Below are 24632 nucleotides of genomic sequence, written 5' to 3' on the forward strand. Positions count from 1 at the left end.
TGTTTATTTTTTATTTGGTGGTTGCAGAGATATAGGCTGTTGCTGTAACCGTTCGAGTACCTACCGAACCAACACCCGAAAGGGATCCGAACATGGGCACGAACTAGCCTAGGGCAGATCTGCTGATATAAAACCCCACCCGTTCTCCATAGTAGCTCGATAGATTTTTGATATCCTTTCGTACAAGGTCTATAGGTGTCTATTCGAATCAAGGCTCGTTTGATGTCCCACGCACTCCCATATGCCTCTGAGTGACACTACCGCCGATACTGATCCGAGTAGTCTTGCCTGCACCGTTACAGTTGCGATTCTTGATTTTTAGTGGGATTTGGGGTGCGCAGCTTACTGATCCCGCACGTTAACTAGTTAGTTAGGTGTCACTTATTAAGCAATATCATACCTTAGTATGTTTGGTTTCTACCTTTTTAGTCAGCTAAGGATATCATTTTGCTGCTGCGCAATTTGAACGTCATCACTCTGAAGACAACAACACGTGAGGTCAGCAGTTGATTTTCATTTCTTAGTCACTTTGATGTCAAAAACATGGCATATGGTTGAAAAGCGTGATGACAATTCTATTCTGGCAAAACTACATACTTTGATTTCCCCTTTGCATCGTCGCGAGACTACAAGGTGTAAAAGATGGGATGAAAGAAGGAAGAAAGAATTTGGCCGTAATAATAGTTTATATAGTAGGTTTGTAAATGCCTGTAAAGAAAAAAGACACAAAACGTGCAGAAACGACGGGTGATTTCGTTGGACTCGTGCACGTACATGAGCCTCTTGTGAAAAGCGAGAGTGTAGACATAATGCTATGTCCCGCGCCTTTCCCTTACCCGGTATGAGGGGAAAAAAAGCGAGTGTGAGAAAGAGAAACTCGCGTCTATAATGAAAAAAGAAAGTCAAACTGGTTGACTTTCTTGGGTCGCATCGAGCAACCGGCAATCGGTTGAAGAAGAAGAAAAACAAGTATTGGAACGAAGGTGGGGAAATAAGACAAGAATCGAAAAAAAGCAAAAATAAACGAAGCACGAGAATATATACCGTGGGGTAAGGGAGGCGGGGGAGGTTGGAGAGAGACTGGGACCCAACGCAGCACTTGCGTGGTTTCGTCAACAAAAAAAAGAAAGTACACACACACAATGCGAGTTGCTTTAGAAAACAACTCGACCCAACCTTAAAAACGCCAGGGAAAACAAAAACCAATAAATGCAAAAAACCCGGTAAATGTTATACCTGGGTTTATGGGGGTATCCTGAGGCAAATGAATTTGCCCATGTAAATGTTAATGAGGTAAAGTCATTCTCACTCATTGACATGCCTAGTAGACATATGTTGCAGTCCTTCCCAAAGAAGGCTTAGTAGAGTATCCCTTGTCAGGCTCGCCGGATCTGGGAGCCCATCTGACATCTTCTGGGCCATATCGGCGACTGAACTGCACATCGTTGGGGTCAAAGCTAGGCTGGCGTCCAATCTCTCCGTAGAGCTTAGGTTTTCCAGAACGTCCGCGATCCTCGGAGCCACGAACGGGTGACACTGTACGGTACGACTCGTTGCGGCTCGGCATGGATGGGCGCGGCGCGCTCTTGTAGGAAGTGGTGGGCTCTACCGGACGGTTGGCACCAATCGGGGGTTTGCCGATTGGCGATGGCGATGGCGACCGTTGGTAGCGTGATGGTTCGCGCGGCACGTGACGAGCGGCGGTTGGAATTTCATCCGGACGGACAGAGACACCACCTCCACTAACCGGGTAGTAATAAACCTTCTTAGTGCTGCTGGGCGTAGTCTGTTGTACCGGTGGGATGGTGGAGAAGGTATCTCTTTCAGGGTTGGCATATTGCTCGGAAGTGGTAGTTTCGCGTAGACCAGAAGATCGAGGTGCAGTTGACTCTTTCCTGCGCGAGGACGATGGGTGGATGGGCATCGTCGATGAGCGGTGGAAAGCTGGTGGTGCTGGGGGTGGCGAAGTCTCCGTACGTCGCGGTAGTCGTTCAGTGTAGGAACGCTGCGGGATTCCACGTCCAAGCTCAATGGGCGACGATGTCGAGTGCTTGAACATAGGAGGGCGCCTCTCTTCAGTGCGCCTCTCCTCGGCCCAATCTACGACCTCGGGAATACCGCGATCAGTTCGATCAGTTTCGCGACGCGACATTGAAGGGCGATCCTTGTTAGGCCTGGCGGAAGACCTACGCACAGGAGCCTCAGCGCGAGAGGACTCGCGGCGGGAAGAGCGAGGCTCGGCAGCATAGTAATCGCGAGAGGATGCTCTAGCAGGCATAGGGCGAGATGACGTTATCTCCTCTTCAACCTGTGCACGCGACTTGTGCTGATAGCGAAGTGCCTCCTCGGCCTGTACGCTCATTTTGCGGTGAGTGGGCAGAGTAGTGTGGCGTGCTTCTTCGTAGGATCGGCGCTCTTCAGCAGCCTTGCGTCGAGCATCTTCTTCAGTGCGAATCTTGTATCCCGATTCGTGGCGCGCCTTCTCGTCGGCTGATGATTCACTCTCAGCAGATGCGAACTTGCGGTCGCTGCGGACTTCCTTGGCACGTGCCTTTTCACGTTCTGATCGACCGCGGTCTTCCTTGGCATATCTGCTGCTTTTTGAAGACTCTTTTTCGCGGCTGGATCGGGGTGGCGCAGTAGGCTTGGATGTATAAGTTTGGTGGTGGGAGCGTTCACGTTCACGCTCGCGCTCGCGTTCTTGGTAACGGCTGGCATCGTCACGCGACGATGGAGGTGCGCGGTACTCGGTGGCGTACCGCGTGGGACCATTTGCAGTAAAAGACGAACCACCAGGTGTTGGGACGTCGAAGCGCGCAGTCCTGTCGCGTGGCGCAGCGGCTTGTCTTGCAGCCTTTTCCTTGCGCAGCTTGTCAAGCTCGAGGACTGCGTGATAATGAGCCCGCTTTTCGTCGTCGATGAGACATTCATAGGCTTGCTGGATGCGGTGAAACTCTTCCTGCTTCTGCTCCTTCAATGCGGGATCTGTGACTTTGTCGGGGTGGCACTTGAGTACCAGTTTGCGGTATGTGGACTTGATGATGGCGGCAGTGGCACTCTTATCGAGGCCGAGGGCCTTGTAGTGGTCGGGCGTGGGATCCAAGTCCATGGTGTTTGTGTGTATGTGAATGGGAGGCGGGGCTTGGATGGGGGAGTAGTGCTAATCGATTACACGGTGGGGCTTCGCGTATACTTTATAGAGAGCCCGTCGAGGCGGCAGGGCGACTGTTGGGCTGGCACAGGCACGGGGAAAAAGTCAATGCAGCCAATGCCTGTGGCGGAGCTGGGATGGATGGGATGGACGGCGTGGCTGGTATGTATACGCAGACAGGCAGCGCCACAATTTAGGGGAGAGGTAGCGAGAGAGAGGCCCGGCAGGCGGTTGGTGGCAAAGGGCTTTAAGGAGAGTCGGGTATGTGGTGCGTGTTGCGTGGTGCTTGGGTGGTGAGAGCGGAAGACGGACAGCGGACAGCGGACGGCGAACGTGTCTGGGCAAGGGGGGATGACGAGGATGGCTGGGCCGGGTTACTTTCGCTGACCTAAGGAAGAGTGGACCGAGCCGCGAACACAGACGCTCGCATCGAAGACCACAGAAGGTCGTAGTGATGGCGAAAAAAAGGCGGATTAAACAAGCCTGACAAAGAAAGTATGTGTGTGCTTAGGGCGCCAGTAGTGAGGCTGTGTTGTCTTGTTTTCTTTTACTTTTTCCTCTCTTGCGCCGCAACAATGGTCTCGATTAGCTGCCTCGTGGTTGCCCGGCAGCGCTGCTCTACGGGTGCGGAATTGCGGTGTGGATGCTGCGACGTCACCGTTTCAACGACGCCAATATGCTACTATGCCAATAAAATGCGGCGGGCAATGGTTGGCATCGATCGCACGCCGTTGTGGGTGATGATGGCGAAGAAGAGGAGAGGCACAAAAAAAACAGGGCAGTCGAGGGTGGATGCGGACAGATGGACAGCAGTATGGTCAAATCAGTCAGCCAGCCCGCAAGCACCTGGGGCGTTGCGGTTTACTATAACGCTGCGCCAGGATTGATGAGTAGACCGGCTCTAGGAACCCCCCTGGCGATGCTGCGGCTGGTCTGTATTGCCTCGCGCAAGCATGACTGGCCTACCCAACCTTGCGCGGGTGGTAGTGGTCCTCTACTCAGGGCTGAAGGCTGTCACGGCACCGCGTGCTTTCGGCTTCCGTCCGCCTTCTCCTACACCTAGACCAGGCCCTTCCGTGGGGCCATGCTATCGCATCGCGCAAGCCGCCGCCGCCGCTTCACATGAGCATGCTGCACGTCGCATCGGTCACAGCGCCTACGAAACATCCAGTCCAATCACGCCCACCAGCGGCCACATGGTCGTTTGAGACTTGGGGCTCCATTGCATCTGATAGGATTATTCCCCTCAGCCGGCATGACTTGCGAGGCCCAGCAAGCGAGCCAGAACGGTCAGCATCCCCGCTGAAGACACTTTGCAACACACAGCGAATCCACGCCGCCGTCCTGGCCACAGATGGAGCACACTGCAACCGAAGGCACACGGCCGGCTCCCCGTCACGCCCAACACCCAACCAGACCTGTCTTCGGCCTGACCAGCCCTCTGAGACAACCTGATCCCGATCTCTCAACCAGCCGTCACCAGGTCTTGGTGGCCCTAGGGGGGCACCATGGCATGACTGCGCATCCTCCGCACTGCAGCTGGCTCATGGAGGGGCTCCCCGGTGGGCCGTCAAAACTCGGGTCAGGGCACGGCGCTTGCGTCGCCAGGCTGACGATTTTTTGTCCCATGTGAGATTTGTTCCCACTCGATCCGTCCCGAATTGGCACATGTTAGGCCCTGGCGTGGTTGGACGATAAGATACGCCTATGCGGGGTGAGGCGGGGCTCTTCTGCGTGTCACGCCCAATAATGACATATCCTACCCACAGGCTCCTGGCGAAGCAGGTCCCTCTACGTGGTCCTCCACTATTGCGCAGCACAACTGGCGACGAACATGTCTTGTGCACACTCGAGAACAGGTGCTGGTCACCAAGCATGATATCATGTCCGACAGGTACGCTGCACTGCACATGTCATCCCACATCAGCCACCTCATTCACTCCTCGTCTGGACACTTCCACACGGGCACTTGAACGTCGACTACGATCGGCTTATGGTGCCCGGTAGGCTTTCCAGCAATCCTGGGGCCCAGGTATGCTGCGTTGACCACTGTCGTTGTCTCAATACGCGCCGTCTCTGCATCTTCAAAAGCCCGACCCGTCCTGCATCCATCGTTGAGACATGCATGTCCCGCATTCCTCAATTTTTTACTATGGTTCTCTCCTCTCCACCGCGCCTCATTATTCTCAAGGGCAATACCAGTGAGGCTCGACGTCTGGACAAGGTTCCCATCACCGGATGGGGGCTGACGCCATGTAACATCCGGCGCAGGAGACGCAGCAGCCTGGTTTCTAATAGTACCATATTGCATCGAGTCAGGCATGCCTTGACGTGGCAGCCCTGTATCGCAGCCCAAGTTGCGCCCTGCTCTTGACTTGATAGTCAAGTCAACTAAGGAGATTTTGTTGCTAGTTCTTCCTGGATCGCTCCAGAATTCTACGCTTTGCACTAGGCTACCACTATCACTCTGTGTGGCTTGGTCCAAGGGCTGAGTCCTCCACCGTACTGTCTCGACGCCTCGTCCTTGATGGATATGACCGCAGATGCTCAACTTGGGTCTGATCTTCGACAATCTTCGTAACAAAGCCGGGCACCCTTCTCTGCCGTCTCTTGAAGCTTCTGCCGATCCATCGCAATGCCCTTTTGGCGGTGTATGAGTCACGACAATGTCTACCCCATCTGGAATCCTATTCCATACGTCTTCTGCTTCCTCTGCTCGGTACTGGAAGGCCCAATTCGCTTGTTGGGGCGTATACGGACTACCGAATACCGTGAACCGTGTCCCCGGTCCGTTTGGTGAGGTAAGCTCGACCGTAGTAGTGGTATGCTCAAGGTACGTAATCGACTTTGAATCGACCAACAATTTTTTGCACGCCGTGGGGTCTTGGTCGCTGGGCCATTTCCACGAGCCCTTGTTCTTGTTGAAAAACGGCGAATCGAGTGTGATTTCGTGATTGCCTGCTCAGGAAGGAACAAGAGAAAAAAAAACTCATCAGCCCCACCAACCATTTCAACCCAGATAGGAATTGTAAATTACCGGCAACAACAATTTTTGCTTCAAAATCTTGCTTCTCTATCCATTCCACAGCTTTTTTCAATTCGCTGTAGCTCCCTTGATTCGTCAAGTCGCCGGCGTGGATAAGCACGTCACCTCGAGGTAGCTTGGGTGTCTGGTTATGTGTATCCGATACGCACACTATGCGCGTTTTGCGCATGCATGGTGTTGAAACGGATGCGGGCATACTTGGACACGTGTGGAGGGGGGCAGAGGAGGGGTGTGGTTCGGGTGGGCACCAACCAACTACACCTTACCAAGCTAATCCCTCACCGACATTAGAAAGGCAAGAAAAAACTAGACTTTCTAGCCAATAAGGCTAGAATACAATATAAGATAGAAAGCAGACGTGGTGAAAGAAGAGGGAAAGAGGGTTGGAAATCAAGATCATGGGCTGTGCATACGTCATACCTTCTACACACCCTTCCCCATTCTAGACCCTGTGTACCTGACATCCCCCTTTCAGCCTCACGAGTCTGGCAAACAGCAGTGGCATCATATTGCTTGTTCCCGCCCGCAGTCCCTGAAGTGATGGACAGGCACACCCGTCTGTGGCAAACGGGCAAAGTCCCTTTGTGATCGTCCTGGTCTATCTTTCTCCGGACACGAGGAGGGGAGGGGCTGTATTTGCTTGTTGTTGCCGCACCTCGGCCTGTTAACCCTTTTTTTCTTTCGCCACCGCCACACCACCACCATGATGCCAAGGCTTCCGAGCAACTTGCCGCGTGCTGCCCGTTGTCAAGTTGTTTGGTTCAGGGTGAGATGCAAGTCATTAGCTTTTTTTTGTTTTTTGGGCGGCAGATGTGGAAGGAGGTGTGGGTGTGTGTATAGTGATCTTGGGTGGATGTAGACTAGTGTAGTCTGTTTCAAAAAAACAGGCTGTAACGTCACGTGTGGGGCTGTAGAGATGTGGGTATAGGGGGTTACAGGAGGATAGTCATTTTAGGCTTGTGGTCTAGCATTGACAGTGCCTCTGGGGGTGCTGGGAATTTTACTCCTTGTTGGGAGTTGGTGTATAGTACTTTGTGGAGAGGGAAAGGGGCCTTTGTAGGATGTAGACCAGTGTGTCGTAGGCAAGAGAAATAGAAGTACTGCAAAGGCTTAGCAAATTAAATGTCAATGAGTTAGGTGTATGAACTCATGAACATAATGTTTTGTTGTAACCGTTCACATAGTCAAACATAGGATTGTGAATCTTGAAATGCATAAATACTCAAATACATGAAGAACAAAAGAGGCCTGCTAACTCCCTCCTAGTCCCATGCCTAAGGGCGGCGGATAAAAACGTTATCATTTTACTCGTCATGGAGCCACTGTATCTTGCATGTGTCGAGCATACATCTTCTTCTCTCAGCAACGCATTTAGCTTATCACTGTTACCAAGGGCAAGTCTGCGGTAGTAATGCTTCTAGAAGCTCACCTGTGTCATTTCGAAGGACTTACAACCCGCTAGCTAAACAAGCATACAAATAACACACCATTGATCACCTGAGCAGAAAAGAAGCTGCCAGACTACCTTCTTGAGTATTTACAGGCCAATGTTATCTTTCTGAAAACATTAAACTGACCTCTTATCGTTGAACTAAGAAAATTCTGCATTGATGATGCGGATGAATCTATCAGAGATTTGCAAACACTGTCAACCTCGTGTAATCAGATAAGTGAGGGAGCAAATTTCATGTTTGTTAACCTTCACAAAACGTTTTCTTTCTCGGTAAAACTGCCTTTGACGAATTGCGTACTTGGTTTAGCACCAAAATATCATATAACACTCCTCAAGCGTTATTAAGACAGTCTCCAGGCTGATACATTGACTTCTGGTATACGCCTTACCGAACCATCTTTCTTCGCGTCAAAACGCACTGCCAGAGCCATGTATAGCTAAAACCATACATCGATTCTCCTATGGTTTGCATGGCGTTTTGTTCTCCATTCAACACAGTGATTGGCAAAGTTGAAGTCATGATTGGTACTACAGGCGACCCACCAACCTTACAAAGGGCAAAGCACCACTCAGTTAAGGCCGAGCAATCACTTTCACACTCACTTGTCAGCTTGAAGAAAGAGCGAAGAACTACACGTGGAGGGATCCGACTCACAGAGGGCAGTCGTGTGGTGAGAAAAGTTGGTCTGTCCTTCTTGCCTTGCTCACCTTCACCCACGGTCTCAGTATCCCGCTAAAATCTCCACCGTGGCATTTATCAACGTTTCTCATCTCGCTTTTGCGAGGTGAGGTATAACGCCCTTTGTATTCCGTATTCTTTTACTGTCGAACAGGATCGATCGTTTTTCTGACCGAGCAAATATCACGTACGGACAGATAGATCCGCAATTGCGCATCAGCTTGACTGACGAATATCCCAGCATTCTCACCTTTCCAGAGTCTCACCCAGAGACATCGCACCGTATCTTACTTGTACCCGACTTCCCACTGCATTCCGTGACTATATAAAACAAACGCTCAAAGATGGATCCGACCACCAACAACACGAATAACTTGGAATATCTAGTATGCGGCAAAGACGCTCCCATCGTCACCCCTTCCACACCAGCGCAACCGACACTGATCCAGCCTATTACCACAATCGTGTCTATACTAGACAATACCGTATACGATGAAGCCGAAGAGACGGAAGATAGCGAGAGAACACTTGACTACGTCCGAGTCCAGCTCAAGGCTTTGAGATACCTAGCATCCTACCCGTCAGATATGCTCAGCGGGCGGCAAGCATGCAAGTGGACGCAAATGATCTCGCCATCGGATTTCAAGCCAACAGCAAGAGAGGCACTGCATCTATGCTACTACCTGCGCTCCCAAGGCTTCGACACGTTTGCAAAGTTCAAGCGCGGATACATGAAACTATACGTTGCAGACCAGGAGTCCAACAAGCGGAGTCCGCACACCGATGTGCTGTATTGGAAGCAAGATGTCAAGACCAACGATATCAGGTATGCGTGCTCTCCCGGGATACCAGAGCCAGTAGTAGGAGGCAGACGCAACGCTGTTGCGACGCTATCGCTACATACCACAGAAGGTCGATCGCTTTACGACCACTACTACGGTTACTATGCAGAGCAACGAAGGCAAGACCAGCGCACACTAGATAGTCTTGCGACTCTCATGTCGGCAGCAGAAATCCGGTTGCAGAACTTGGTCGCCGGTGAGAATCCTGATCCTGGGTAAGTAGGCCCCCCGCCCTCCCCCTGTTCCTTCACGCATATCCGGTAGTATACTAAACAATCAAACAGTGAAATTGAAGTCACGCTTATGCAGCTTGAAGAATACCGCGCATTGCTCCGTGGGGATTAGTATATCCACCCGTGTCGGATGCCACTTGGAGACGTTCTAAGGGCAGTGTGGGATAGGTGGAGAGCACAAGTGCGTGAGTTGGGGAGCGTACGCGTGCTCTGGGGTATTACCATGGGTAGACGTCGCGCGAGCGTTTGATGATGTACTGGGTTTGGATGGGGCTTGGCTGCAGTTTCTGGGAAAGAATGGCCATTTTCGGGGTTGAATCTTTTCACCTCGGGTATGTACGTACCGCTGATAGGCAAATGGATGTGCAGATAATGCGCACCGCGGTACTAGATAGCGTAGCGTAGGTACCGAGGCTAATGACACGGAAATAGACATGTGGATGATACGTATAGTGGCGCTAGGCGGCCACAAAAGGCTCCCGTGTAATAGAGAACAAGATGTACAGTAGTGATGCTTGCTGTGCTTGGCGCACATAGAATCAAGTTTTCTAGAAGGAAACTTGCTCCCCCCCCCCTTAGCAGGCATGAGCACGTGTACACAAAGTATCGGAAGCCAGTGCCTCTGGGTCCATTGTTAATTGAGCGCGGATTACGAAGAGTGGATGATGCATGACAACACCGGAAAAGCTCCGATGACGATGCGTGTTGTTGTTATGCATCGGGACGCCTGACTAGCCAGCAATCATCAAGTTTATATATACAAGTATATGTATACACGGGTAGAGTCATGCTGCGGATGCTGTGTTATTTTTTATTTATTAAGGGGGATCCTGCGTGCTCAAGGGTATCTGTCGTCAATAAAGTGTGGCGCGTGTTAATCAACCTGTTGTTTGGGAAAGAGCAGATGCAAGACGCAAGACGCAAGACGCAAGACGCGGATGCTCACAATATAAGCCTTGGCAACCATATGTACCAGGCACGGATGCAGAGCGGACCGCTGTCTGCAGCCTACACGGACCAGATTACCAATGGTACGATGAACCAAATTGCCTGGCACGGAGGGCGTTGACCTGCATGTTGAACCCAGGGCGGGAAATTGAGCTCACGGACACTCCTTTGCAGAGCTGTTTGCGGGGAAAGGTAATGGGCCGTTTTGGCCCATGGGACAGGAAGGGCTTTGGGATAAGGACAGCAATGGGCATCGCAGAGGGTGCAGGAAAACTCGACAAAACAAAAGCAGGGCAAGGCAAGGACAAAGGATAGAACAAGAGGTTGGCTGGTATACCGATGCAAGTATGCGCTAGGTGCAGCGGCGCACGTAGATCAGTTGGCCAAGCGAGAGGTAATCGGGTGTGCGCGACGCGCTCACGACACGGGGGGCCCGTCCGGTGCATCCGCCAGCTGTGGTGATGGGAAAAATGAAGGATGGATGTTTTTTTCGTTTGCAAAGTTGTTGTCGTGTGTGAATGGGTGTGCATGGATATGAGACCAGCAAGGCAGAAAGAGAGGTATTTGCCGTTTGCAGGCTGCTACTGCTACTGCTACTGCTGCTGCTGCTGTGGTGAGCAGCGACGATGCAGGGCTTACTACTGGCTGGGAGCCTTGTCAGCGACTCCCGCCGAGCTGGGATGGATGGCTGGGTGGAGTTTGAAAAGAGGGTAGTAGGTTGGCAGCCTGGGTTTTGAGGGGTTAGGGAGAGTGGTAGAGTTTGAAGTGTGAATGATAGACGATGGGGGGTGATGGAGAATGGGTGGTAAAGGGCGGATGGTGGATAGAGAAGTGGAAGGTGGTGGTGAGGCGTGGGCAGGCGCGTTGGGGCGGTGATGGAACCGGGCTAGTGCGGCGCAGAGGCCACCTTGTCACAGACAGGCTGATAGAAGGCGGCGACAAAGACACGAGCACGCGCAACAGGCCGACGGAGCAGCGCAGAGAGACAGCATGGCCGTCGAGACACTCTGGCTCCAAGTACATGCGAGCACGACACGCTCGTCGGCGCCGTTGGAGGTCGCGAAAAATTTCCTTTACTCCCTGAAACGGGACGCACGGACCAGGCCACTAGCCCGTTCCTGGTGGTGATCCAGCCTACTTAATGACCTGTTCATTCTCTTAGATAGGCCCGCAGCCCACCTTCTCCGACGCGCTCGCGGCACCGCATCGAGTTACCATCCCGTCACGTGACAACTCCAGTGCTGCGCCCACAGCACCCCCGCCACAGAGGCTTCTCGCGCTGTGTGTGTCGCTGTGTTTGTGTGTGCACTTGGTGCGCCTTCGATGGCATTCGCCTGCGGGCGCATAGTAGTAATTTCTAATCCCTTTGGCCGCGCGCCCATAGCCAGACCCACCCGCTGGTCACGATGAGGTTTGTCGCATATTCCCACGGCTGCTGCATGCATGTCGCGCTAACCCTGCCATAGTGCCACCAGATTGGACCGTCTCGTCACGTAAGTGCACCCGACTCCAGCTTTGCACATGGCTTTGCACTGCATCCCGACGCGCCAGAAAGAACAAAAATACTTGCCATGTCCCCCGCATACCATGCCGTGCCATGCACACACCCCCCGACATAGCATTGCCCCTCTTGTCCCCTCTAGTCCACCCTTGTCGCATGCTCGCTAACCCGTGCCAAGGCTCCTCGAGACGGGCAGCACAGCATTGATCCGGAACACAGCAGCCGACCAACTCGCTGACGTCCAGAAACAACATCCCGATGAACTATTCAACCTCCTCACCCGTGTCATCCCTTACCTGAGATCAAAGAGCTGGGAGACTCGAGTCGCTGCCGCCAAGGCCATTGGCGGCATTGCTGCTAACGCCGACAAGTTTGATCCCAATGCTGCTGATGATGATGATGATGATGATGTCGATGAATCCAGCAAACCCGGCGTCAAGTCCAAGTCAAATCACAATGTCAAGTCCGAAGACAGCAATGGCCCCGTCAAGAAAGAAGAAAATGGCGACGCTGCCTTGCCTCCTCTCTCCCACGGACTCGATCTAGCTACCCTCGACCTCCCCTCCATCCTCAAGTTTGGTAAAGTCCTGGCTTCCTCTGGTGCAAAGGAGCATGACTACAAGCTGGCTGCCATGGACCCCGCTGAGCGCTTGGAGTACCAGAAGAGTACCCTTCTCAAGCGCCTTGGCTTCGAGGGTCCATGGACCGAGGACCTCTCCCCACCCCACGAAATCATGCCTCAAACACCCGGGCCCAAGACGCCTGCACCAAATCGCATCGACACCAATGCCCCACGTGCCGACAGTTCGAACCTAGCCTCTTCTCCTCCCCCTGCCTTGGCGACTCCCAACGGCCAGGGACTAAGTAAAAGGCAACAAAACGCCCTCAAACGCAAGCAAAAGAAGAATGCTGCTGGAGGCGCTAACAAGGTCCAAATCGTTGATTTTAACGCAAACTCACGCAAAGATTCACAATCAGAAACAGTAGAAACCCCCAGTCGCCCCCATCCAATTGCCCTTAAGCTTGAAAAGACCGAGAACGGCGATGAAGGCGACAGTGGTGTAAATGACTACTTTTCGCTCGAGCGCAACGGCGGAGACGATGACGCCAAATTTGTCAAGGAGTTCAAGGGCGCGCCCGTACCCGAAAAGTCATCGTTTCAGGCTGAGGCTGAGGAGGCTGGGCTAGAGTGGCCATTCGAACGTGTGTGTTCGTATCTTGCTGTCGAACTTTTTGACTTCACCTGGGAGGTCCGTCATGGGGCTGCCATGGGTCTTCGAGAAATCCTCCGTGTGCACGGCGCCGGCGCCGGAAGGCGGAAGGGGCTCACTCGAGCCGAGAATGATCAGCTCAATCAACAATGGCTCAACGACCTGGCGTGTCGCATGATCTGCATCTTCATGCTTGATCGCTTTGCAGACTTCACTGGTGATAATGTCATTGCACCAATACGTGAAACTGCAGGACAAGCACTCGGTTCCTTGCTGCAATACATGACTGGCGACAATGTGCTGGCAACTTTCAGAGTCCTCAATCGCCTAATCATGAATCAGGACTTACCTGTTGACACCAACCCTCTCAGTGCACCCTGGGCCCTTTGCCAGGGTGGTATGATTGGTTTGCGCTACCTTGTCGCTGTGCGAAACGACCTGCTCCTTCAAGATGGTACTTTGATGGATGGTGTGCTCGCTGCAGTCACCAATGGCCTGAGTAATGACGATGATGATGTCCGAGCCATCAGTGCCGCAACGCTAATTCCTGTCGTAAAGGAATTCATCGAGATGCGGCCCAAGGCACTCGAAGGATTGATGAATGTCGTCTGGTCATGTCTCTCTAGCTTGCAGGATGATCTCAGCGCTAGTACTGGTTTCATCATGGACTTGCTGGCTAAGCTCTGCGGTTTCCCTCAAGTGCTCGAGGCAATGCAAGCAAACGCTCGCCAAGACCCAAGCCAGTCATTCCATGAGCTCGTCCCTCGCCTCTTCCCCTTCCTACGACATACCATTACCAGCGTTCGTGCGGCTGTGTTGCGTGCACTAATCACATTCCTCAATATTCAAAGCCAAGACTCAGATGGCTGGATAGACAGCAAGGCGTTGCAGTTGATATTCCAGAACATCTTGCTCGAGCGCAATGAAGGCGTTCTGAAGCTTTCAATGCAGCTTTGGAATGCCGTAGTTGCAAGCTTGGGTAGTCACTTACCCGACCATCTGGAGCCCGTATTGGATGCGATTGTTCCCCTCACCCTTACACCCATCGGAGTCTCTCGCCACCCCATTTCCCTAGACAAGTCGCTTCTCATCAAACCTTCAGGGCAAGCTATGGGACCGCCACCGAATACCGAGATGAGCCGGAAATCGACACCGCCCGATGGCGCCGAACCAGCCCAAAAGAGGAGAAAGAAGTCCCGCCCAGGAAAAGACGACATGGCAATACCAACACCATCCTCTCAATCTCACAACGTCGACGGACACATGATTACTGGAGATCTGGAACTCATTGGAGCAGATGTCATGATCAGGTCCAGAACCTCTGCAGCCCAAGCTCTGGGAACAGCCATGGGCGCCTGGCCTGAAGAATCGCGACTTCAGGCTTTCAAGTCCAGGCTGGTAAGCCCACTGTCCTCACCCAACTCCACGACTCAATTGACGGCTGTCATCATTATCGAGGAGTTTGGAAAGAACCTGAAAACCAAGGACGCGTTGGCCGAGTTGTTCGTCCAACACTTGCTGCCCATGGTAGAAGGCGAGAGGCCTCTAGCCTACGAGGATCTTGTACCAAAACTCCAGATTGTTCGCACGCAATGTTCGTCGTTGCTCCACATCTTCCAGGAAGCACACGTGCAGAACCTGCCAAACCTTTCAACTATTGTCCAAGGATTACCATTTACAAACAACTATGCTTTTGGAGTTACAGATGCCGAAAAGCTGGTTACTGTGCAATACGAGAAGCTGAAGAAGGCTATGACGCCTTCCTCGCGTATGATCGCTGCAGCCAATCTAGAGACGACGCGCAAAGAAGTAGAAGCCAGCATCCAGGAAGCCAAGAACATCAAGGAAGAGCGCGATATCCGAATCAAGGCCGCTGCTGCTGGCGCACTTGTGGCGCTTGACTCGCCTCCCAAGAAGCCATCACCACCTATCAAGGCTATGATGGATAGCATCAAGAAGGAGGAAAATGTGGAATTGCAAAAGCGTTCTGCAGCTGCAGTTGCCGGTTACATTGTACACCTAGTCAATGGCAAGAGATCGGGCGTGGTGAACAAGGTTGTTGGCAACCTGGTCAAATTCTACTGCATGGAGACGGCAGAAACTCCCGAATTCGCTGGGCAATCGCACATTGAAACCGGTATCCTGACGCTTAAGAAAGACGAAGACGTGCGTGACCATCCAGACGCTGCTCGATTCGCAGAGGAGTCACGGGCTGCGAGAATCACCAAGCGTGGTGCACGCGAGGGCCTGGAACAGGTTGTTGAACGTTTCGGTGCCGAGGTTTTCGAAAAGGTGCCCATTCTGAAGGACCTGATTGCGCGGCCGATCAAGGAGGCATTCACCGAAGCGTCGCTGCCCCCGCAAATCTTCAATGAAGACGGTGTCTTTGGACAAGAAGTTGTCGATGGACTGTCGACTTTACGCGCTCTGGTAGGCAAGCTGCATCCAAGCGTGAGAAGTTTTGTCAAGGAACTCCTTCCACTCATTGCTAGAGCTTTACAGAGCAAGCTGTACGTATTGCGGTACGCAGCTGCTAAGTGCTTTGCGACCATTTGCAGCGTCATGTCTGTTGAGGGTATTACAATGCTTGTCGAGAGTGTGCTACCAACCATTAGTGATGGTGGTAACGTGCATGCTCGCCAGGGAGCAATTGAGTGCATCTACCACCTCATTCACGTGATGGACGATGCAATCCTGCCATATGTCATCTTCCTCATCACTCCTGTCCTTGGACGAATGAGTGATTCAGACAACGACGTCCGATTACTCGCCACAACCAGCTTCGCTACACTGGTCAAACTCGTACCACTCGAGTCGGGTATTCCCGATCCACCAGGTCTTCCAGACTCCCTGCTCAAAGGCCGAGACCGAGAGCGCAAGTTTGTTGCTCAAATGCTCGACGCCAAGAAGGTGGAGCCTTTTGAGATTCCTGTCGGCATCAAGGCAACGCTCCGTTCCTACCAACAAGATGGTGTCAACTGGTTGGCATTCCTTAATCGGTATAACCTCCACGGCATCCTCTGTGATGATATGGGTCTTGGTAAAACTCTGCAAACTCTTTGCATGGTGGCTAGTGACCATCACATGCGTGCTGACGAGTTTGCCAAATCTGGGGATCCAAACTTCCGTCGCCTACCGTCTCTCATCGTGTGCCCACCCACCCTGTCTGGTCACTGGCAGCAGGAGATTCGCCAATATGCGCCTTTCCTCAGCTGCGTCGCTTACGTAGGCTCTCCGCCAATCCGAAATCAGTATAGGAACGACCTTGACAAGGTAGACATTGTCATTACTTCCTACGACATTTGCCGCAACGACGCCGATATCCTCAAGCCCATCAACTGGAACTACTGCGTCCTAGACGAGGGACACCTGATCAAGAATTCAAAGTCAAAGACAAGCCAGGCTGTCAAGCAGTTCCAGTCGAATCACCGCCTCATCCTCTCCGGAACGCCAATTCAGAACAACGTTCTTGAGCTTTGGTCTTTGTTCGACTTCCTCATGCCAGGTTTCCTTGGTACCGAAAAGGTCTTCCAAGAGCGTTTCGCCAAGCCCATTGCTGCATCTCGGTTTGCTAAGAGTTCGTCAAAGGAGCAAGAACGGGGTGCTTTGGCCATTGAGGCTCTTCACAAGCAAGTGCTGCCCTTCCTCCTTCGTCGTCTCAAGGAAGAGGTTCTGGATGATCTACCACCCAAGATTCTACAGAACTACTACTGTGATCTTTCCGAGCTGCAGCGCAACCTCTTTGACGACTTTACCAAGCGTCAAGGCAAGGAAATCCAGTCCAAGGCTGGCAATGCCGATCGTGAGAGCAAGCAACACATCTTCCAGGCTTTGCAGTACATGAAGAAACTTTGCAACTCGCCTTCGCTTGTTGTCAAGGGCCCTACCAACAGGGCGTACGAGTCAACTCAACAGTACCTCAAAAAGCACAACACTACGATTGATGATATTGTGCACGCACCCAAGCTCGGGGCTCTCAAGGATCTGCTTGTCGATTGTGGTATTGGAGCATCAGACGTTGTCAGCGACAAGTCGGCGAATGCGAACGGCGACTTACCCGAAGCTGTCTCCCAGCATCGCGCCCTCGTCTTTTGCCAGATGAAGGAGATGCTGGACATGGTGCAGCACAATGTGCTCGAGAAGTTGCTGCCATCTGTTCAGTTCATGCGTCTGGACGGTGGTGTTGAAGCCACCAAGCGACAAGAGATTGTCAACAAGTTCAACACAGATCCGTCTTACGACGTCTTGCTTCTTACCACTAGTGTTGGTGGTCTCGGTCTCAATCTGACTGGTGCTGACACCGTCATCTTCGTCGAGCACGACTGGAACCCGCAAAAGGATATCCAAGCCATGGACCGCGCGCATCGTATTGGTCAAAAGAAGGTAGTCAACGTCTACCGCATTGTTACACGCGGTACCCTGGAGGAGAAGATCCTAAAGTACGTATTCACCTTTTCCTAACTACATAACATGTTCACAAACGCTAACCCTCGTGAACAGCCTCCAACGATTCAAAATCGACGTTGCCTCGACGGTTGTCAACCAACAAAACGCCGGTCTGCAATCGATGCAAACGGATCAGATCCTTGATCTCTTCAACGTGTCTGCTGATTCAAACGATCCTTCTGCTCTACCTGCACCGCCTTCAAATGCCAAGGACGACGGCACTGGCATCGATGAAAACGACGCCGTCGATGCCACAGGTGCGTTGAGAGAAAAGGGTAAAAAGGGCTTCTTAGACGAATTGGGTGATCTCTGGGATGAGAAGCAGTACGATGAAGAGTTTGACCTTGACGGATTCCTGGGCAAGATGAAAGCTTAGGTTTGAAAGAAACAACCGGCGATAAGAACCTGTAGACAGGCAATGTTTGAGTGTTGAAGCAAACTCTCTTTCTTGTTTTGTCACAGGAATGGGGGGAGGGCGTTTCAACGGTATTTTCTTCTTTTATTTTATTTTCTTCTCTCTGACGTCTTATTGATTGTATGACGTAAGGCTGGGCGGGCGGACTGATGGACAGGGCAGATGCAAGCCCGGTTGCGTCGGATTCTTCTTTTTTTCTTTTTGCTTTTCAAACTTGGCTCTTTATCCCGAGCGGAAGGAGAGAGTGAGAGGAGAGTTACCGATGTATGCGTGTGCGTGTTCGCGTATGTGCGTATTAGCATGGCGTTTTGAGAGGGCATTTTGGGTCGCGTTGGAGAGTTTTAGCCCCCCCTTCCTGTTTTTCTTTTTCTTTTTGGCGGGATGAGGGGGGCCCATGGGAATATATGCATGTATGTAACTATATATGTATCGAAGTAAGAGGGAGAGTTGGGTTATGTGTATATGGAACAGTTGGGATATGAAATGCTTTTGTTTCCATATGACGTCTTTGTGCTCTTCTTTTTTTTCTTATCTTACTATCTACTGGTGTGGGGTTTGATGACGGACTCCGATACATGTCAGTCTCATATACCAAGTCCGATTGTGAGGGCATCTGATCAAGCACTTGAACGGTTTCGTTTACCATTGGCGACGGAGCTGTAGCAGCGGACGGATTGGCACATGTTTTTTCTCTCTCGCTGGCTATCTCGTTTGGGATGTTGTATGGGGTAACGTAAGGAAGCTGTCAGTTGCAGAATCTACAAAGCTCAACCATGTCTCTGTGCTGTTGGTGTTTATTGGTATTCCTTAGAGCGTGGACGTGTGAGTTTCCATGTTGCATGAAGATACCCGGGAAGATGATACGAAAATCCTCTGGTACAGTTTCGAAACAAGTGTTTTGCGTCTACGAACAACAGCAGTTGTAGTGTAGGGATGAAAAAACGTCTGGTATGGTGTGCTTTTGTTCATAAGGTCACATATTCACTGTGTGAAAGGTGTTTCCGATTAACAGTTGTAACCTCGAGCAAAGCTCTCCTCAAACCCAAAGACATACATAGCGACTGTAAGATTCTGGCTAATCTGGTTTTTTTCTCATTTCATCCGGCATGCCGCGGCCGCGCGTCATATAGGCGGGGATCCTTGGAAATGACCAGACGTGGATTTACAGAGATGGCAGAAAGGAGACGGGAACCGGCACCAGGCTATGGATACTGCATCCTGAAGAAAAAAAATATGGAGGGCTATTTTCCCGGTTCCCATATAGAATGCGTCGTATCCTTGTTAAGTGGTAATGCCCATGTCAATCATTAGGTTCCATTGGACTTCTGCGTGGAGCTGCTGATGTCAGCAGAACCATTCCATACGGTCAAAACTTGCTTCTGATAGGACGTCCTTCCAACTAGTGAGTAAGGGAGATCTCAAAATGGTATTGTAGGGACCCTGGAAAGAACACGCGGCCAGACAGATAGAGAAGAAGATCGGTCCAGGGGCTTCACTGCATCCAGGATGACTTGGAATCAAGTCATAGCAAAAGAAAGAAAAGAGCTGGAAAATGGAGGCTCATTATGTCACAGGGCGCTTCTCAAAGTCTGTAATGGATCCCAGGCTTGCCAATCGCAATCTTTTTTCAGGGCTTATTTTAGTTGAATCGGTACGCTGGGTGCGCAAGGTCGAGCCTCGAATGTCAATTGGGTTGTGCGACTGGCCATTGGCACAGAGCATGATCAATGGAGATGTTTGGAAGATCTCCGGGTATCCACTTGATGGTAGGGTATCCCGGAATGGTGCACCCATACCTGGAGCCTTGCTTGCCCATGGATTATGAAAGGTATTCCTGGGTGCGATTCTCTAAGCTGGAATGCCAATGACGTCATCGGAATCTGAACTCAGGGGAATGCTTTTGGCGAGTGATCCGTGGATAGCTCTTGGGAACCCCTGGCATTACGCACTCGTTCATGTAGATAGTAATAATAAAAGGTGGATGCGCCCGGTCATCGCCATACTCAGATGACATCAACAAGGGCCGAGTGAGATTCCAATACGTCCAGTGTGAGTATTTGGAAACATGAAATCTCGACGGACTGACACTACACGTTCTAAGCGCATGTTGAATGCAACGTAATGTTGGTGGAGGTACGAAGTCGTTGTTTCAAGGTAGGCGATGATCGTTTGGTCAGCGAAACTTCGGTGATGCCTGTAGCGTCAGTTAGCTGTGTCAAACATGATGTCAGCGGAGAAGCGTAGGGAGGGAGTAGGGCTTCAGATATGGAAGAGAGAATTTGCTTGTGTTGTGAGGCGAGCTGTTGGGTAAGACAAAAATCAAATGTCAATGGGTGTGTGAGACGTACAAGGCAAGTGTGGGGCAGCCCCTGTTGATCAAGGACGCTTCAGGAGGGGCCTCCCGCTCATTGCGCACTGTTCTTTCCGCACGGTTCCGAGTTTGTTTGTGCAAGTGCCGGTCGTAGCTTCTCCGAAGGGTCTGTGTGATTGTTGCCGATGTGCAAAGCAACTGGCTCCAGAGAGCAAAAGAAATATACTCGAAGTCTGACAGTCCTGGAAACGTGTAGGATGGATGTTGACTGATGGGCACTGGTTCCTCGCTGTCCTAGTAGTAAACAACTGAAGTACTATCACACATCTCTAGCGATACGCCGTTCTTGCGTTATCCACGAATTGATTGTGCACAACACCACAAATGCAAATGCAACACCAATCCCCTTCGGCTAAGTGTTTTTTGGGAGCCACCATCGAAACCTTATCAAGGAACCATACCCCTCATGCAAACACTGAGTTTTTTCCTTTTCCTATACACATGGATGATCACTGTTGTTTCCTCTAGAACTACGAATCTTTGTCCGAAAGTAGGCACCCGGGTCTATGGAAACCATCAGTACCTGTCACAGCCCCCCATCCAAGACAGCACAGCCTTGAGGATGCGGTGCAGATCCATCGCTAGGTATACAGAGAATGCACACCAGGTAGTAACTTGAGACAACTGGGCGGGTGCCATGCTCTCCAAAAAGCTTTGTGCGGGTGACTTTGCGTCTGTTACGGGGCGTTTTACGATTTAGATACCCAAGCACACTGGCGCCTCGAACGACACAGAATGGGCGTCCGCATGGGTGGGTATCAGTGACTCTAACTTTGAGTCCCAGCTACAGGGTGGTGTGAACTGGGCTGTTGAAAGATCCGGCAAGGTATCATACACGGCATGGTACGAGGGGTTCAGCTACGAGACGTCTTGCTTGGACAATTTCAACGTTACAGGTGGGGATGTGATCCAAGTGGATATAGTGACTACATCAGTGACCACGGGGAATGTTCGATTGATCAACGTCAACACTAGCAACAATATCAGCATGGATGTGACAGCGCCTCCAGACTCTTTCTTGGCCGACGGCAATGCAGAATGGATTATCGAGGACTTTTCCGCTGGAGGGCGTTTGCCGCTGGCAGACTTTGGGAGTGTGGTGTTCACAAATGCTAGTGCCAAGGTGAGCACTGGTTGGGTGGAGGATCTGAGGGGTGCTACGATTATCAAGATGGTGCTAGAGGACAAGCTAGTTGCTGATAGTGTTATCGATAGCCTATCGCAGATTGCAATCAAGTACGTCGAGTAAGAAGAGCCGACGGGCTGGCTACGAGGGAAACGCATCGAGTATTTGTCACTGTTCAAGGAGCAGCATGAACATATATGATAATAATAATAATAATAATCAAAGACCAATCACTATGTGGATGTGACCTATAGAGAAGAGTGGCGCAATTGGACATTCGTGAATCATCTGACCGCTTGATTTCGGCTGGAAAGGAGGACCGGGATGGGTGCCATGACAGGTCCAAAACGGCAGACTGTTGGCATGGAGAACCGTACGATCGACATTGATTAGGTGACGGGTGGAATGCAACGAGCAGGGGTGCGGACACAGATGCTATTGCCGATGGCCAACCGGGATATTTTTAACTTTGAGCATGGTGAGTCTTCTGGCTGAATGCAGGCGTGGGGCACGTGTTGTGAGAGCATCCGAGGCGGTCAGGGAGCCGACAACAAACGTCGTCGGTTGGGGTGTGTCCAGCCAGGCCAAGGGAACGAGAGTGCCACTGAGCAACGAGCAGTGGGAACGATGACGACAGCCGGCGACGACATCGCGAGGGTTTTTAGTGGTCTGGGCCTTGTTGAGAAAAAGGTGAGGCCGAGATGAGCTGGGAGCAGCGAGGGAGACGGTAACACAGTAAGACCCGAACAGGCGAGGGAGCAAGCGCACTAGGCCAAACGCGGTGACGCCCCAAGGCTTAATTTCCACTGGCTTGGCAAGGCGGCGAAGCAGTTCCGTCCGTGCACATTGAAGCCAATGCAACGCCGTCTGCCTGCTCCACCCCATCCATATGCATGTGCACACATGCCCACACGCCCACAGCTGCACGTCTGAGGAGAGTGCATCGCCGCCAGCAACAGGTGAGACGTGTGTGGGTATATACCATGTGGGTGTGTGCAGCGCACGACCAGAGGAGCTGACGACGCGGTCCACCGCTACGAGGGCGCGGCGGGAAAAGTGTTTGCAAACAAAAAGAAGATCGCTGACACGCCCTGCAGACTCTGCAACGCTGACACTTGGCCGTGCAGACTATTTCGGGATAGTGATACCAGTGCCAGTGCCGTATCGTAGTTGCAGTGGAGGGGTTGCGCTCAACGGGCAGCCCGATAAGACGTTTCTCCTGAGCAAGCTGAGCATTCCCTGCTGCGATCGCCGGCCAGCGCACGACTCGAATGGGTGCCAGCGGGTGCGAATTGACGCCTCGTCTCCCGCTTCAGGGCGCCTCGACGCCGGTTCATTTAGCCAACACGAGAGCCACGGCCGCTATTAGCAGGCAACCTGCCCATGTCGTCTTAGCATCAGGCACGCCCGCCCTGCCACTGGCCAGCCGAGCGCCGGGGGGCCACTTGGGACCTGCATTAGTCCTGACACCCGCTGGACCACTTGCATGGCCTCGACGTCTCCGCCCCTGTCGCCTGTCCTGTCCACCCCCCTTTCAGTGGCCACATGTTTCCGGCCCGCGCTACGACGCTTGCAATCTCCTTTTGCTACATAAGCTGACGAAGTGCTCGCCTTTCAACTTTTCTTCTCCACTTCACAGCCAACTTTCGAGCATCAAGTCCCTGACCTTCGAGTCGTCCATTCGTTGTCCTCAACCTAATACTATCCTTAATAATTCAATCTCGCCAACTCTCTTCCAACCTCTCCCACCAACCACTTCACCTTTTACCTTTCAAGTTCTAATACCCAACAATCAAAATGCGTTACACCATTGCCATCGCTGCCTTCGCCGGCCTTGCCGCCGCTGCGCCCAGCTACAACGCCTACCCGGCCTACCCCGAGGTCCCGGGTCCTGCTCCCTCATCCGAGCCTTGCTCCACTGAGGTTCCTCACCCTGCTACCTCGGTCCCCGCCTACCCGGTCGAGACTCCCAGCAAGCCTCCTACCTACCCGGCTGAGACTCCCAGCATGCCTCCCACCTACCCGGCTGAGACCCCCAGCATGCCTCCTACCTACCCGGTCGAGACTCCCTCCAAGCCTCCTACCTACCCCATGGAGACTCCTTCCAAGCCTCCTACCCACCCCATGGAGACTCCCTCCAAGCCTCCTACCTACCCTGCTGAGACCCCCAAGGTCCCTGTCCCCCAGGAGAGCCACCCCGTCTACCCCGCTGAGACCCCCAAGGTCCCCAGCCAGCCTCCTACTTACCCTGCCGAGACCCCCAAGGTCCCTGTCCCCCAGGAGAGCCACCCCGTCTACCCCGCTGAGACTCCCAAGGTCCCCAGCCCTGACACCACCTCTTGCCTGAGCTCCACCACCATCACCGTCACCGTTCCCTACCCCACCGGTACTGGTGTTCCTCCTTCTCCCTACGTTCCTGGCAAGCCTTCCGTCCCTGCTGCTCCTTACCCATCTAAGCCAGTTGGTGGTGCTCCCTACCCATCTGTCCCTGCCGGTACCGGTGTCCCCCCTGCTGCTGGCACTGGATACCCCACCAAGACCGGTGGCTACGTCAAGCCTTCCTCTCCTCCTGAGTTCACCGGTGCCGCCTCTGCTCTCAACGTCGGTGGTTTCGTTGCTGGTGTTGGTGCTTTCGCTGCTTTCTTCTTGTAAATGTCATCTTTTTCAATTAAGCTTGCTACTTAGTAGGCTATGACTTTACATGAGTGCATTGCATAGAGGTTTAGGTCTTCGCTTATAGGCACTCCCTTGGTATCGCAAAGGGTAATTGTAATTAGTTGGGCTCGATTCGTAGCAATTGAACTTGAAACACCGTTTTTTCTCTTCTGACTGATGTCTATGCTTTGTGGCCATCACTCGTGATGTACTAGGAAAACAATCCCAATTGCCATCTGAATTCCATGACCTTTTCAAAATTTCTCCCACAGACCGTTCCACGAGTGAAGACTGAATTCTTCTCGCGGAGAACGACCCTCGTATCACAGAACGAAAGGAAAGCCATGGCATGACTAAACCGTCTGAACTGCAGTCAAAATTTCTCCATCGAACTACCCCCGGACCTCCATTCCAAACGTGGAAACCAAGTGCCCTTGCACGCAAGACCATCAAATTTCCGGTGTTTCCCAATCAAGGCACACCAACCCAGTCACACCTGCTATGCCTGGTGGGTGGCCTCATGCAATCCCTGTTCACCGCAAACCCGCTTCCCAC

The 24632-nt window shown here is 52.2% G+C and overlaps 7 protein-coding genes across 7 annotated transcripts in view; 4 read left to right on the forward strand and 3 right to left on the reverse strand.

The window, feature by feature from the left end:
- Positions 1–980: 980 nt before the first annotated feature.
- Positions 981–3378, reverse strand: COCSADRAFT_259839 (uncharacterized protein). Its single transcript, XM_007707109.1, has one exon. It carries the CDS (start codon positions 3107–3109, stop codon positions 1322–1324), a length of 1788 nt encoding a protein of 595 aa, XP_007705299.1. The 5' UTR covers positions 3110–3378; the 3' UTR covers positions 981–1321.
- A 1709-nt stretch (positions 3379–5087) lies between these two features.
- COCSADRAFT_30959 (uncharacterized protein) lies at positions 5088–6902 on the reverse strand (the record flags this gene model as incomplete). The annotated part of the gene is made up of 5 exons (XM_007706998.1): positions 5088–6109; positions 6189–6321; positions 6347–6452; positions 6618–6729; positions 6752–6902. 5 exons carry the CDS (start codon positions 6900–6902, stop codon positions 5088–5090), a joined length of 1524 nt encoding a protein of 507 aa, XP_007705188.1.
- A 1672-nt stretch (positions 6903–8574) lies between these two features.
- Positions 8575–9567, forward strand: COCSADRAFT_348168 (uncharacterized protein). Its single transcript, XM_007707110.1, has 2 exons — positions 8575–9386; positions 9456–9567. Exons 1-2 carry the CDS (start codon positions 8674–8676, stop codon positions 9514–9516), a joined length of 774 nt encoding a protein of 257 aa, XP_007705300.1. The 5' UTR covers positions 8575–8673; the 3' UTR covers positions 9517–9567.
- A 2191-nt stretch (positions 9568–11758) lies between these two features.
- COCSADRAFT_165059 (uncharacterized protein) lies at positions 11759–17886 on the forward strand (the record flags this gene model as incomplete). Its single annotated transcript, XM_007707111.1, has 4 exons — positions 11759–11763; positions 11819–11845; positions 12032–17503; positions 17565–17886. The coding sequence occupies 4 exons, from the start codon at positions 11759–11761 to the stop codon at positions 17884–17886; spliced, it is 5826 nt and encodes a 1941-aa protein (XP_007705301.1).
- A 2260-nt stretch (positions 17887–20146) lies between these two features.
- Positions 20147–21545, forward strand: COCSADRAFT_30962 (uncharacterized protein; the record flags this gene model as incomplete). Its single annotated transcript, XM_007706999.1, has 3 exons — positions 20147–20232; positions 20570–20903; positions 20997–21545. The coding sequence occupies 3 exons, from the start codon at positions 20147–20149 to the stop codon at positions 21543–21545; spliced, it is 969 nt and encodes a 322-aa protein (XP_007705189.1).
- A 100-nt stretch (positions 21546–21645) lies between these two features.
- Positions 21646–22115, reverse strand: COCSADRAFT_41379 (uncharacterized protein; the record flags this gene model as incomplete). The annotated part of the gene is made up of 1 exon (XM_007707023.1): positions 21646–22115. A coding segment is annotated over one exon (234 nt), but the record flags the coding sequence as incomplete, so codon positions are not given.
- A 2311-nt stretch (positions 22116–24426) lies between these two features.
- COCSADRAFT_30964 (uncharacterized protein) overlaps positions 24427–24632 on the forward strand; it is a gene marked incomplete at both ends in the record, with an annotated part of 982 nt that continues 776 nt past the window's right edge. Inside the window, one exon of the mRNA XM_007707000.1 lies at positions 24427–24585. Within this exon, the coding sequence (XP_007705190.1) occupies positions 24427–24585 (159 nt within the window). The remainder of the gene's footprint in view (positions 24586–24632) is intronic.

Source organism: Bipolaris sorokiniana, assembly GCF_000338995.1.
Source record: "Bipolaris sorokiniana ND90Pr unplaced genomic scaffold COCSAscaffold_18, whole genome shotgun sequence".
Classification (NCBI taxonomy): domain Eukaryota; kingdom Fungi; phylum Ascomycota; class Dothideomycetes; order Pleosporales; family Pleosporaceae; genus Bipolaris; species Bipolaris sorokiniana.

Excerpts from the sequence above, each read along its gene's own strand:
- COCSADRAFT_259839 (XM_007707109.1), bottom strand. The coding sequence starts at position 3,109 with ATGGACTTGGATCCCACGCCCGACCACTACAAGGCCCTCGGCCTCGAT.
- COCSADRAFT_348168 (XM_007707110.1), top strand. The coding sequence starts at position 8,674 with ATGGATCCGACCACCAACAACACGAATAACTTGGAATATCTAGTATGC. Across the intron at positions 9,387-9,455 it reads GGTGAGAATCCTGATCCTGG|TGAAATTGAAGTCACGCTTA; the intron begins GTAAGTAGGCCC and ends ACAATCAAACAG.